This window comes from Phyllopteryx taeniolatus, chromosome 2 (assembly GCF_024500385.1).
Source record: "Phyllopteryx taeniolatus isolate TA_2022b chromosome 2, UOR_Ptae_1.2, whole genome shotgun sequence".
NCBI classification, from domain to species: Eukaryota; Metazoa; Chordata; class Actinopteri; order Syngnathiformes; family Syngnathidae; genus Phyllopteryx; species Phyllopteryx taeniolatus.
The window spans coordinates 11111635-11126279 of record NC_084503.1 but is presented as its reverse complement, the minus strand read 5'-3'; the positions used below and the strand labels follow the sequence as shown (position 1 = coordinate 11126279).

General features: G+C 43.1%; 1 protein-coding gene across 10 annotated transcripts in view; it reads right to left on the bottom strand.

Moving 5' to 3' along the window:
- tle3b (TLE family member 3, transcriptional corepressor b) overlaps positions 1-14645 on the bottom strand; it is a 29428-nt gene that overhangs the window by 1722 nt on the left and 13061 nt on the right. For 4 of the 10 annotated variants that reach the window (XM_061760291.1, XM_061760309.1, XM_061760345.1 and 1 more), the window contains 14 exons: positions 12008-12212; positions 11471-11487; positions 9258-9380; positions 8683-8733; positions 8175-8336; positions 7178-7313; positions 6439-6617; positions 6301-6357; positions 5758-5834; positions 5071-5320; positions 4180-4427; positions 3562-3709; positions 3307-3457; positions 2260-2336 (listed from right to left, as the gene is read on the bottom strand). In XM_061760291.1, coding sequence (XP_061616275.1) covers positions 2260-2336; positions 3307-3457; positions 3562-3709; positions 4180-4427; positions 5071-5320; positions 5758-5834; positions 6301-6357; positions 6439-6617; positions 7178-7313; positions 8175-8336; positions 8683-8733; positions 9258-9380; positions 11471-11487; positions 12008-12212 — 1881 coding nt within the window. The remainder of the gene's footprint in view (positions 1-2259; positions 2337-3306; positions 3458-3561; positions 3710-4179; positions 4428-5070; positions 5321-5757; positions 5835-6300; positions 6358-6438; positions 6618-7177; positions 7314-8174; positions 8337-8682; positions 8734-9257; positions 9381-11470; positions 11488-12007; positions 12213-14645) is intronic. The other 6 variants (XM_061760299.1, XM_061760318.1, XM_061760327.1 and 3 more) reach the window with 3 other exon arrangements.

Genomic DNA, 14645 nt, shown 5'->3' with positions numbered 1-14645 from the left:
AAAATATGTTTTCCCAAAAACTATCACGATGAACAATAACATTTTTGTGCCTCTAAAACCATGAAAAATAAGGCCCGCCCTTGACCTACAAGATTGTAGTTGGTCCGTTGAAGACGAACCCGTCACCTGTCAATCAAATTTTCGATGACGTTCACTGTAGTCAAGTACTGGCTGAATAACGTGTGACACTGAGATTATGCTTAATAAACTCGTTTTTTTTGTCCTGTTCGCTCAAGCAGAATGGACAATCCGTATCCCTTTTATGCCGGAACAGTTTTACTGTGCAACAGTGAAGTTTTTAAACTGCCACTGTGGTGGTGGTGGTGGGGGGATAACTAAATAATACAGGAAGAGAAGATGACAAAAGACAGCACATTAGCTGTAAGAAAAATCAGGAAAGTAAGTCAGTGTACTGTATGCCTTGTACAATCACATAGATGAGTGTTACATGGGGCAGTACACCCTGTGAAGGAAGGACAGGAGAAGCATGCAGGACTGTTAAGTTCCGTCCGAACTTCCGCAACTTTTTCTTTAGTGTGTGCTATAGTAACGTTAACATTGACTACCAAAATACCATATTTTCTCAGTTCATGATGTTTAATGCCAGAAGAGTTGATAAAACAGCGCTGAGAGATCTACTCTGCACGGCGGCTTGAGAGAGTCTGTCTTCCCCTAGTTTATTCCTCTCTTTTATCCTGCCTTGGTCTACACCCTCGCAGGGGTGTGACACAGCCTCACAATGTTGCAGCACTTTACCCATGTGCGACTCAACGGTCTTAACAGTTTTTTTCTAGCATTAGCAAGCTTAGGGTGCATAGATAGAGAAAATCAAGGCCATAGCAATGGAAAGTTTACAGCAGCCAACAACTAAGAATAAAATATGTGCCTGAAGGAGGCCTGTCCTAACAGGACAGTGGTAGTGGACCCGGCTGTACAGCTGAAGTGTGGTGGGAGTGACTGTGTAAATTCTAAACATCTATAGAAACAGAGTGCAAGTGAGGGTATACCCAGGACAAGAGTTGTTTATAGCAATGAGTGAGTGAGTGACTCCACACCAAGCAAATAAGTCCCAGGGATGTCTATCTACAGACACATGCAAGTGAATTGACACCGTCTCACATGCACAATAACCGTCAGAAGTGTCCTGTAATTGCTGTGCCTGCACCGCGGAGGCTGAGGACCCCAGCCCACCCAAGAAGTGGGGTAGGGCCCAGGGGGCTGTGGATGGGACACCACCCATACCGAGGGACCCAGGGCAGTCCACCGGCCCCACCAAGGCGCCCCAAAACCGGCCACCCACCCAGCCAACCACCACCACCTCGCACGCAGACCCAGAAACCTGTGCTACATTTTTGTTCTAAAAGCACAAAATTGTGCTCTTATTAAAGCTGCAAAAATAAAGGAAGGAGTAACCTGACATGCAGCGTTTGTTGTTCCTGCGTCAAGCCTCCAGTTAATACAGGCAGCCTCAATAACAACAAAGAGCACCTTGTTCAACGAAAGTTTAATGTTCTGCTCCAATTGTTACCATGGTGAGAAAAACATGGATCGCGCCGATGTATTATGTTGGAATATGAGACCAAAAAGAGGAAAAAACGAGATCCTGGAGCGGTTGTTTGGTATGCACAAGGATTTGCTTGTGTGGATTCACACCTGCACCAAAGGTCCAGTCCAAGGGCGAAACAAACAGGTGGCAACCCTAACACACGCACACACACAATAACTCGGAATGAAGTGCTGACGTTTTAAACGACGTCGCCTCGGTGGAACGAGCTGTTTAGCTTGTTAGCTAGCGGGGTAGCTCGTTAGCTCTAGTGAACATACACAGTTAACGTTCCCTTAAGTGTCTCTCTCGTGTCAATCTACATGCTGCACGTGGAGCAAGGGTGTGGAGTATTGGACGGAGCCAACACCGGCAAGAGTGTACCGGTCCGCTGCCCTTCCATGAGCCCACTAGCGGCTAATGACACATCCGTCCAACTCTGTCGGCTGCCTGTGTGACCCACGCTCCGGCTCACCACAACAATTACAATTAATCAAGTCCGGGAAAAAACTTTCGTGAGCATTTTATTTATCGACTGATAAGTCAATATAGAAATTATCGTGACAGGCCTACTTATGTGCAGTGAAAAGGGGGAAGAAGGAAGAAACTTGCCATTGCAGCAGTGGTACACGCTTCTGGTTTTCTTTGAATGAATAAAGAAATCTAAGTTGTGCAACCTGTTCTGCTTGTCGGTGTGCATTGTCTGATGTTAATACCTGGAATATGCTGGCACCATAGGGAGTCCTCCATGCGTTCAGCAGATTGTCCTTCCCCGTGCTTACAAACCATTTACCTGAAAACACAGAATAGGCATCTTCAGAAAATAATCTTGAATCTAGACTCTCTGGTTAGAGCATCTTCTAAAATGGCAACATTGATGCCGAACATAACTGCACCCAGCAGGCAAATTCGTAATGACTTTATCCATCAATGGCCATAAAAGCTAATTGGAGAAAATAGTACAACATAAACGATTAGAAAAATCTCATAATGGGGTCCTGCATTATTTCCACTCAGATAATTATTTAAATCTGAATAATTACCCAAATGACGAGTTGGCTAATGGCGTAATTAATGGCAGCAAGAGTCCGGAAGTAGCCTCATTTGAATAAACTAGCTCTGTAGTGGCTGAAAAACGACACTGTGCTTTAGGGGGGCTTAGAGCAGAAAAAAAACACTTGTGTTTTGGGGGGAAATGTTAAATGATGGTAAAAACCCATTTGTCTGCAGCTTAAAATTGAAAGCAACACTCCCACAGGCTAGGAGGGATCTGAACAGAGAAGTAGCAATTGTATCTAAATGGGCATGTTTGTAAAAAAGAAAAAACTGTTTATTTAATTCTCACGATCCTCTAGAGTGGGACGTGAGCTAGCAGCGATCACACATGCTGACAACCTAATTGGAGTAGTTCTGTGTGCAGAAATGTTTCCAGACTTTCTTCTTCACGATGTCGGTGTTAAACTGAGATTCACTCTGCTATAGAAGGTACTTCCTTGCCCTCAGGTTGCAGATATTTGGCTAATAATGTGCTGATTATAAAAATACTCAAAATTGCATTTTGCCGTGAAAACATCGTAACCATCCTAATAACAAACATCAAGGTTGTAATACTGAGGTCTGTATAGATGTACAGTACAGTATATAGCCTTATACAATATTGGACACACAAACCAACTGACAATGTTAGCTCTAACACATCCTCGCACAGCTGCCCCAAAGAATACATCTTTAGTGTGTAAAAATGCATTGAACAAATTTCATACCACAGTAGGCGAACTTGAGTGAGAGGACGCAGCTTTCATGCAGATGTAGCTGGTATTTGTCAGGCTTAGTGTGGTGCAACACCTCCACATTGCTGCTCTCCATGCCCACAGCCAGCCATTCTCCAGTGGGGCAGTAGCCTAGAGAGAAGATCTGAAAGGAAAGAGCTGACTATCAAACCTACTTTTAAATCAAAATGTTAAATGTTGGCTTTGAATCCAAACAAAGAATGCGTCTGTTCAGATATGTCTCTCTACCTGTGAGGTAAAGTCATGTTGCTGGAGCTGTCGCCCTTCTCTCAGGTCCCAGGAACGGACAGTGTTGTCCAACCCGCCGGTCCAGAGCTTGGTCCCATCATGAGAGATGTCGATACAGCTGGCTCCATCTGTGTGGCCTTGGAACTGCCTGGAACATGGCGGAAGGAGAGGGGTAAATCAGCACCATAGACTATGACTCTGCTTGGAGCCAGACATTTATGTATATTGACATGTTGGAGGCCGGTACGGTGAGCGACTGGTTAGCATGTCTACTTAGCAGTTCTGAGGACCCGGGTTCAAATCCGGCCTCGCCTGTGTGGAGTTTGCATGTTCTCCCGTACCTGCATGGGTTTTCTCCGGGTGCTCCAGTTTCCTCCCACATCCCAAAAACATGCATGGTAAGTTAATTGAAGACTGTAAATTGCCCATAGGTAGGTGTGAATGCGAGTGGAAATGGTTGTTTGTTTATATGTGCCCCTCGATTAGCTGGTGACCAGTTCAGGATGTACCCCGCTTCTCGCCCAGAGTCAGCTGGGATAGGCTCTCGCACGCCCGCGACCCTAGTGAGGATAAGCGGTACGGAAGATGAATGAATGAATGACATGTTGGAGTACTTACCGAACAAGGGTCTGATTATGGAGGTCCCACACAGCAATGTTACCATCCGAGCAGCAGGAAAAGCAGACCTTGGCATCAGGACTTATGGCCAGTGCGTAGCAGGCCGGGGCAGAGGAGGTAAGCTCTGCTTTAATGCGTGGTGTCTGTGATGCCAGGTCCCAGATGGTCAGTGTGCTGGCCTCGCCACCCACGATCAGGGTGCGGCCGTCAGGCAACAGCTTACAGGAGCGGATGTAATTGTCCCTGTTCTGGAGCAGAAACAAGAGGTGAGCATTGTCCAATAAATGGAAAACATCTTGATACCTTTTTTCCCCACACTACAAAAAATTAAGACTAGACTAGCTTTTGACTTGTGCAGTTTTCTGAAAACCTCTCATCGCTCATGACAAAGTCAAGATGAAGGTGTCAGCTTTAACAAGAAATAGAGGGAGGGAGTCAGGGCAAGAGTCAGGACGGTGTTAGTCGAATTAAAACAGCACCCTGACGGCTTTATAAGAGCCAATTGCACTCCCAATGCACCGCGAGGATGTTTGCGGCCATATGAACAGAATGAAGCCACAGTATGAAAATGAGAAAGGGAAGGCATTTGGGAAGAAGCAATGAGCTTGGTAATGGCAGACAAGGTCAGCCGATCAGAATATCTTTACTAAGCAAGATTTTTTTTTTCCCTGGAGTGAAGGATTATTTCAGCATAGCGCAGCTCAGCCAGACACTGCCAAATTACTCACATTTGGGGACGTGGGATCAAGCTACACTGGGATGGGAATCACGCTCAAGCAATGAGGTGTCATACAGTGAGTATATTATGTAACACAACTGGTTAGCTTGTATTAAAAAAAAAAAAAAAAAAAACATTAAAAAAGGCATTCTGAAACAATGAGAACCAATTACCAGACAGTCAAGTTGGGACACAGGGCTCTTGCTCCCTGGTTGGCTGATGTCCCATATCTTCACACAGCCCTTGCCGCCTGTGTAGACGTGACGAGTGGGATTGCTGATGGTGACAGCACACACAACTTCCCCGTGGCTCAGTGTGTTGATCTGACGAGCGTGTCGTGGGATGCCCGGGCCTATCAGTGCGTCTGGAGGGAAGGGCACAGGCTGCATCTGACCGTCCGCACTCACATGAAAAGAATACGCCCTACAAAGGAGCCAGGAGGGGAGAGGACATCAACTTGAGCAGTGTATGTCTCTTGTCAGAAAGGCTTTGTCATTTTGACACAGAATAGTCTGCAAAAAAAATATACCAATGCCAGTAAGAATTTATAATTATCCTTTTATAATTTCCCCTTGTGATGCCAGTCAATTATAAAGAATGTAATTTTCAACAAGCTAATAAGCTACGATATTGCAAAACTAATCTTTACAATATGTTTTATAGTTCAAGTGGGAGAGTGAGCTCTACTGACAATGCATCATATTGACAATATGTAATTTTTTTGTTTTGACGTTTCAAATTTGCTGCAAATTTAATCTATATTAACTGATATTTAAAACCAAAAGTGTTTGTCATATCAACATGTTTGTCTCGGTCAGAGTTATAAGCTGAAAGCCACATTAATAACCTCAAATACTTACGGTTTTCCACCTGAAATGGAAGGGAGGCTGGTTGGCAGGCCAGGAGCTCTCATGTGGGGATGAGGGTCGAACCCCGCCTGCATAAACAAGTTAAGACTAAAGCATTACAACAAATGATAACCTGCTGATATAAATTGGGCTATTAAAATATTCAAATGGGAAATTGTGCCTTGTTTCATCTACTGACACCTCGGGAAAGCCCTTTACGGTTGTTTCCAGACAAATCCCTTGAAAGCCATAGTTTCTACTTGATTGCGAACAGAGAAGCTTTACACAAGATAACACTACATCCCACTTGATAATACTAATGAAAAGCTGGGAGATTTTCAAACATGAGATTCATTTTAGGGAAGCGCCTTTTTTAAGCCTTTAAAATGCTAACGAATGAACATCAAAGTAATGGCATCTTGGCAGTCTTTGTTCTTTTTCATTATATACACAAAGCTGTAGCCAGGGGAGCAGAGATATTCACAGAGTTATGGAAATACAGGATGAATAGTTCAGTTTCTCAAAGTCATGTTGCAAACACATTGTACAACTTACAGCTAAGATGGTTAATTCATGCCAACGCTGGTCAATGCGCGGGTCAAACTGATGAGGCTGAAGTATACAAAATGTGGGAAAGGTGTGTGCAAAATTGCTAACCTTTTACAAATTCAATATTCAAGCTAAAATATTTACAATTGGCGAGCGTCCATAAGCAGCAGCAGCAGCAGCCGCTGCACTCATCTGAGGTGAAATCAGACCAGGATAGACACCCGGGCTGGTCAGGGATCCATTCATCTCATGATGACCCATCATAGCAAAGGGGGTGGCGTAGGAACCCGCAATAGACAGGGGGGTGCGAAGGGCAGGGCCAGCTACAGAGGAGAAAAGAGATCAATTGAGGGGATTAACAAAAAAAATAATTATTCATGACAAAGTGCAGGTTTGTGAATTGTCTTGAATTCCCAACTTTGCGTGGAACGGGAAAAGTTGCAATAACTCAAGCTGTCAATGTAAATTAAAAAAATACATACTACACCTGGGTTAAAGAACCTTTTAAATATTTAATTCCCTGACTTTGAATTTTGCACAATCAGTGGATACACTTTTTTTTATTCTTTGGTGCACTTCAGTTATGTACTAAACAGTAAACTTCCTAATACTCTGGGAGAGAGAGAAAAAAAAAACAACAACAAAAAATAATAAAATAAAATGTATAAAAAAAAAAAAAGAGAAGCTGAACGTGACATTCAATGGGCTAATACTGTATCAGGTTATTCACAACTCAGAGGAACAAGCAAGACTACAGACTCACTGTTGGTAAGAAAAAGAAAGTCATGCCAGAATGTTGTATTGCACATAGTTGTAGCTTAATTCATTCAATTCTGGAATCCAGAATAAGTTTACAATTCGGGGGTATAAGTGTGCTTCGTACTTAATGCCTCCATGCCAGTCGGTTTGCCCATAGTCAGAGGCCTCAGCCCAGGAGTGGTGCTTGTTCCTGGTGTGGGTGCCTCGTTTCTTGGAGTGGGTGTGTTGGACTTCAGGCTTGGTGTAGATGACTTGTCATTCTAAAACAACAAACACATTTTACTTGTTTTGCACACTTGTTTTGTTAGGCCAGTCAAATCATCCTCAGACACATTGGGGGGAAAAAAAGTCTGGAAAATGTTCAGTGTCCCAAAGTATCACCTGCCAGTTAAAAAAAGAGGCAGTTGAAAATAGTACCACTTGCGAGGAAATCCAGAGTGGCAACATGAGTGGATAGCTCAGGGTAATCCAATCCCACACTGGCACTTCATTACAGTCATGGTTTGAGTAGTTGGCGTAGAGGTTGAGGCATAAACCTTTGCTCACAGGTCAAGCTCGTTAAACATAGCTAGACAATCTAGATGACGGTCCAAACACTTTTTCATCATGAAGCTCTTTCTTCCTCCCCCAAGCAAAGGAAAAGAGGTAGCTTTTTTTCAGCCTGGTGAAACACATTAATGAGGAATGGAGGGAGGCGGGGTGTCTAGTATAGTGCTGTGGACTGTAATTCTTTAGTGGAATGGTTTATGTCAAACCAGTCCAGGTTACAACAGATGAGAGGGAGATGATGGAGGGAAACAAGATGAGGGAAAAAAAAAAATAAAGTAAATGGAGCGTCTCTCAGTTATTTAGACCTTCAGTGTGGAAGAAATGACCATTTATTGGCTAAGCTATAAAGGCGATTGAGAAGAGTAAGCCACAGGGTTTGAGTTCTGCAGTGTGCATCGACCCACTGCCCCTTCACGCCCCTCATAGTAGGTAGCTGCTAAGCCTCCTTGGTAGTAGACTTTCAAAATTACCCTCTTCACTGGACAAATATCCTTTAGTCTGTCAGTTAAAACCTTTTACCTCCTCCAGAGCACCTTTTTATTTCATCCCATTTTATTTTTTTTGTCACTCACTGCCATATGGGTGTGGTCCTTTGCTTTGGAGGATGGTGTGCTTCCTGAGGACGCCACTGAGGCAGGGCTATTGGGTGCGGCATCTTTCTTCAGAACCCGTGATTTGTCCAAGCCGTTTTCTGGAGGAGAGTGAGCAGGGCTCACGCGAGGGGTGGCTGGATCCTGCAGTTAAACGAGGCAGACAGGGAGAGAGACTGAGCAAACAGACTGGAGGAAAAAGACTGGCATGTACACGTAGGTCAAACAAACTGGGGCCTCATGTGCAAACACAGATAATATATACTCATGTGTGCTCAAACGCTCTCATACACAAACACTCCTCATTCACCTGTCGCTCCTATTATCTTTGTCTTATTTTATGCATGAACGCCAAAAGAATGACAAGAAATACACACACAGACTTTTTGGCAACAGTGTGGAAGGGATTGATTCCCCCACGGAACGCTGTGTTTAGCAACGTTCACACTGTGGAATGTGGCTGAGCAGCATTGTCCCAATGCAGTCTTACCTCATTTGAAACATCCACCACTAAGTCATCGCTCTTGTCTCCATCACTATCCTGAAACAAAGGCATGAATACAGTAAGTATATGATGTCTAAAAATAATGATAATTAATGTTAACCTGAGCCAAAAAGTTTGTTTTTGTTCAATTTTGAGTGATCAGCAGACTCCGCCCTGTTATTTAGTTTGTCTGTTTCATCTAAACAGTGTGAAAATTCACATCTAATTACTTTTTCAGAAACTAGATTTCTCATGCAGTATCTGCAACAAAAAAAACTGAATAAGCAAACAATGAGTGTGATGAGATGCTGCAGACTGTCCTAGGGCTATATTATTCTGGCAATGAATTGGGAAATTAGATGGAAAAAAAAGAAATACTGTACACTTCAATCAGGGGTTGGGGAACTCCCTGCTGTTTCCTCTAAAGAATCATTTTACTGAGACATTTGTTCAACTGAATGCTTTCAATTTTGAATAAACATTTTTGGGAGGTTTCCATCCACCGGATGTGCTCTTACTTTTGTCCATTAGTGATTTTCAGTACTTTTTCCAATTTATATGATTAAATCAAATACACTTACATATCTGTTCATGCTGTCCTTGTCGTCCACTTTGCGTTTCTTAGGGTCAAGCCCATAATCGGATGAGCCGCGGTGCTTTTCACTTGCTGCCCGCAGGCTGTCTGACGGCGACACAGAATTATTCTGCCAACAAACAATACAGATGTGTCCGTGTAAAATCGATGCTCCAAAAGATCTTAAACCTTTAATTATTTACATGAAAGAAATATTAGAAAAAAAACTGGAGGAAGCTAATTCATCCTGTAGTCTGTCATCTTCCTCTATCTTGGCACTGATGCCAAGTAAACATGAATTGACTCGTTAGTCAAGGAATGTGCCAGATGTAAGGGACCAAGAAAGCACTGCTTTGCCAACTTCAAGCCAACACTTTACTTAAGTGCAGACATGACTCCGGTTTGTATTCTTCAAAGCTGTGGCAATGTTGGCTAAAACCAAGTGCATCGTGGCTCTGGACTGATTTGTGATAAAAGGGGAGAAAGAAATGCCAGAGGGGTGGCAGCTGGAAATAACCATCATCATTCTTGAAAAGATATTAAAAAAATAAAATAAAAAAATTAAACTTAAAATTTTTTTTTAAAACTACCACCGGAAGCAAGGACAGACCAAGGACAGTCGAGGACATGTTTGTGTTCAAACACACATCCATAACCAATTCCCTTACAGATACTTAAAGTAAAATGTTCAGAAACTTGCCTCAAGCAATTAAGCGTTTTAATTCAAACAAGGCTATGAGCCAAGACACTTCATTATACACTGGAGGTTAGCACCATGCATGTACATGCAAACAAAAAGTAGAAGGACCAGCCTCTCATCCATCACCCAAAGTAAATAACTGCAGCAAATTCTGAATATGTGCACTCTGCCAGGTCAGAGACAATGACAGTTAGGTTCATCAAAAATCAACCCATGGGGAAAAGAAGGGCTAAAAAGCAGCCATTTTATTAATGTGGAAAGGCAAAAGCGCAAAAAGAAAATAACTTGGCAAACAATGAGAGCATCGCTGTGTGGCAATGAGCTTCTCCCCACTAGTGGGAATGCCCTCATGAAATGACACTCTCAGTAACTTTTGTAGTCTGGGCTTCGGTGTTGTGGGGAGGCATGGCCAAACAGAAATAAAGAGAAAAAAAGACTGCTTCTCCTGGCCGTTAAAGACACGTGGTCAATAACGTCACAACCCCTACGGAAAATGCTTTTGCACTGGCCAGCACACAAAGAGTCTGACTTCTTTAATCCAACTAAGCACGATTGTGGAATTTCCACTTTTGTGCATCTTGCGTCAATTTGTGGAGCAACTGTCGTTTTGAGCCACGGGGAGAGAGACTGATTGATGGAATACCGCCTGTCTTTGTATACAAGGCGGTAACCTTTAAAGAGCTGCTTCGACACAATAACACTTTATTTTCCACCGAGTCTGGTGTTGGATTACCTGAGACAGCAGAATAGGACGCCTTGAAAGCTTGAGTGGGTGCACACTTGAAAGAGGTGTGGCCAGATCAGGTAAACCCGCACTGGTGTGCGCTTGTCACTACACAAGATGGAAGCATAGTTTGGGTTCCCTTCAGAAATGAGTGGACCCATTCAGCAAGGCCAGTCAATGGGAACTTAATATGGCCCATCTAACAGAGCATTACGCTCCAGTTATCTGAGCGCTATGAGGCTGTCCAATAAAAAGGGACTTTAACATGAGAGGCGGAGTGATAAAATGGCAAGAGACAGGGAGGGTTAAGTGGGATGACTGGTGAAAATTGTTTAAGAGACCAAAAACTGTCAGCACAAAAGTAGTTGGAAGGGAGTCAGGTAGGGGCATCCAACAGTTAACACATTCAATGCCATTGACTGCTTTAGAAGTCAAATACCCATGTTAAATGGGAAGGCTGGCAGTGAATGAGTAAATCTACCAGTAGGTGAGGAAAGAATAGAAGGACAGCCAAAGTTGCGATGAAATTAAAGAAGTTAGCTGCCTACTAATCCCCTCTGTCTGACTGGAGTCATTTTCCTTAAGGATTAGATGGCTTTGGACTTTATTTGGCTAGACTTCCATATTTGATTTCAGTCAGTGAATACCTTCATGCAAGAGCACTCGTATACACAAAATGTGTGTTCTTACATGGAGAACATGGATTTCTATGGAGCTTGAGTCTCAGTAAGGTAAACGTAATCACCAAAGACTTGACACACATGGGGTACAAGGAAAGAGCGGTGAGTAAACGTACCGTGCTCGACTCTCGTTCTTTCAGAGGAATAGCCAGAGACGAATGAAAAGATGAGGGGCCAGGGGAGAGAAAAAGCAAATTAGTATGGGTGTCACAACAGCTCTGTGCTTTCATCAGATGAAAGTAATACATTATTCAGATCAAAGATTAATCACATTTGTGACGTGATTAACTGCATATTTAATTTTAATACTTGTCTAATATAATTCATAACAGATTGGTTATATTTAAATCCTTTTATTACTGATTAGTAAATGTTTGTTGATATTCAATAGGACAGGGACAAATTGGTCTTTAAATTTTAGTCTCTAGTTCTGGGTTCCTAATGCAAATTACAGTGTGTTCAACGAACTGCACTGCAACCTGTATACCAACCTACCCACCCCATTTAATCTACTAAACCAATTTATACTTGAAACCTGTTTGTTTAGAGAGAGAGAGAGAGAGAGAGAGACAGTGAGACAGACAGAGAGAGAACCAGAGAAACAGAGAGAGAGAGAGAGAGAGAGAGAGAGACAGAGAGGCTGTGCTCCTCACCTCTGTGCTCCAGGTCGTGATGGTTCTTCTCATCCTTTACAGGCAGGTGAGCCTGGCTGCCAAGTGCACCGAGCGCAAGCAGTCCAGAGCCAGCACCAGTCACAGAGGGGATACCGGGTGGCTGCAGACCTGAAGGGTGAGGGGGCAGCTGCACAGGGGGTCCATGGGCTGCGTGGGAGAGGTGCTGGGCCTGTAGCTGCTGCTGCTGCAACAAATATAGTAAGGCGGGAGACAGGACAAGAGGACAAGTGGGTCGGCTGGGAAGTGAATACATGAATGACCGCACTCTATGCATGAATTAGAGCTGGCTTAAGCCAACATTTATTTCCAGGCCAAACACAGTTTATATATAATAGTAAGATGGCAGTGACTGCCAAAAAGCCGAACCAGCTCATTCATTGAGAGGAAAGCAATTCACTTCACTACTGTGGGCAAACATCATCTTGCTGACTGGTGACAAAATCTTATTCCATATAATTATTACATAAAAGAGAATGACAGGTGGCAGATGATGTGTCCAGTCCAGAAATTCTGTTCACAACAAAACAAACATACACTGTATTGTACCAACAAAGGGATTAAGAAAGTAACAATTAAAGAAGAAAGAAAACTTGGATTTGATCTTCATTAGTACCAGGGGATGTGGGAATTTACAAGATGTTGGAGTGTGTCTGAGGGAATTTCATCCACTGATGTTGTCCTGGCTCACAAGCTCCATTTTAGTTCATCGCAATGGGGTTAAGGGAAAGGCTTTGCGAGGGAAAAGTACAGTTCTTCCACACCACACTTAACAAACCATGCCGTCATGGACCCTGCTTTGTTCTCAAAGACACAGTGATGACGAAACAGAAGCATTCAAAGCAAAGAACAGCCCAAAATCTTTAGACGCCGAAGTGTGATTCAAGTGCTCCAACTCAAGCCACAATGAATTATTTCAACTTATAGAGCTACGTTTAAATTATTTTGTCCACACAGTGGTGTGGATTAAACAACAGTGAGAGAAGATTCTCCACTAAATCCCTTTTTAGCTCAGTCATAATACACATGCCGACCCACAGCTCCCGAGGCCTCAGATGTCTGTAAGTGTAAAAGAAAGCCAGGGTGGAGCAAGTCGATAGACATGAGTTAAACAGCCACTCAGACAAAGGGAAGCAAGTGCTTTAAAAAAAGGTTAAATAACACTTGGTACATCCATCTGCTCCCAAAAAATCCTGACTGCTACTCTGATGCTAGATGGTATTAGTTAGGGCTGCCAAGATTAGTCGACTAGTCAAGACTACGTTAACGATCAAAATGGTCGAAATTAATCTAATAAGCAATCAATGTCGTCATTGATATTTTTTAAGATTAATTTTTCTACCAAATGGGCTTGAATCCTCCTGCTTCTCAGCGTGCTCACCTGTTGTCCGCCTTTATGGCCCTTGACGCACATGCGCAGTAGTGCTTATCTGGGTTTTTCTGGTGACCCACATGCACAGTAGTCGTGTGACGTACCAAACTACGGCTAACCGGTGTTAGCAACGGAGTTTGAAATCTGAGCATTTCATCAAAAATACTGAAGAGGAACGCCATGCAAAACCTGTGAGACAGAACGTGCCTTTCATGGCTGCACGATAGTGATGCACGAGCATCTAAAATGAAAAGACGTAGCTGATTCAATTTCTGACAAAGAGGGACACTCATCTTGGGAAGCTATTTGGCAAGATAGCAGCTCATATTAGTGTCAACGGCTGTGAACCAATTCTTTAACGCTGTAAATGTTAATGAAACCCTACTCGTGCTGGCGCTCCTCTACACAGCAGCATGCTCTGCGTTGCGTTAGATGGTGGGTTGTGATGGGGAGGGTTTTGTGCGGAGAGAAAGGGGCATGGGACACAGGCATTCAGGTTTGTGGTTCAGACCATGGCAGTTTTATTCCCTTTCAAAAACAAGGAGGACAATGCCACAAGATGGTTGACCACACCTTGACACCTGCTTAAAATTTCATTAGCCTTAGCACACAGGTTATGTGTCTGATATAATGTTATAACCACATATTCTAATAGATCGATTCACTGTAGCAGGCCGGCTGAGCGACGTGCCTACGTGGCGTCCATGTTGGCAGGGGCAACATTCTCATCGGCGGCAATGCATGTGCATTGAAAATGAATCAGAACTTGGTCATTTCTAAACAGACTTTCATGAGGTTTACATTTGTGTCAAAGTATGTGCTAATATTACAAAACATTTGAAAAAAGAGCCCCAAAAAAATCTTGACTATAAGTTTATTTCCCAGTTCCCTTGTTGTGATTGGACATGATTGGCTCCATTTTAAAGTGCACTAAACATTTACAACTAAAAATATTAAGGGACAGCTTATCGCCTTTATCGCAATTTATCATATATATAAAACCATGTCGGGAATACTGGTACAAGCTGTAAAGTTTATTAAAAGTTACATGTAATATTACCAGATCCATCCATCCATTTTCTGTACCGCTTATCCTCACGCGGGTCACGGACGTGCTGGAGCCTATCCCAGCTATCTTTGGGGGAGAGGTGAGGTACACCCTGAACTGGTCGCCAGCCAATCGGAGGGCACATAGAAACAAACAACCATTCGCACTCACATTCACACCTACGGGCAATTTAGTCTCAA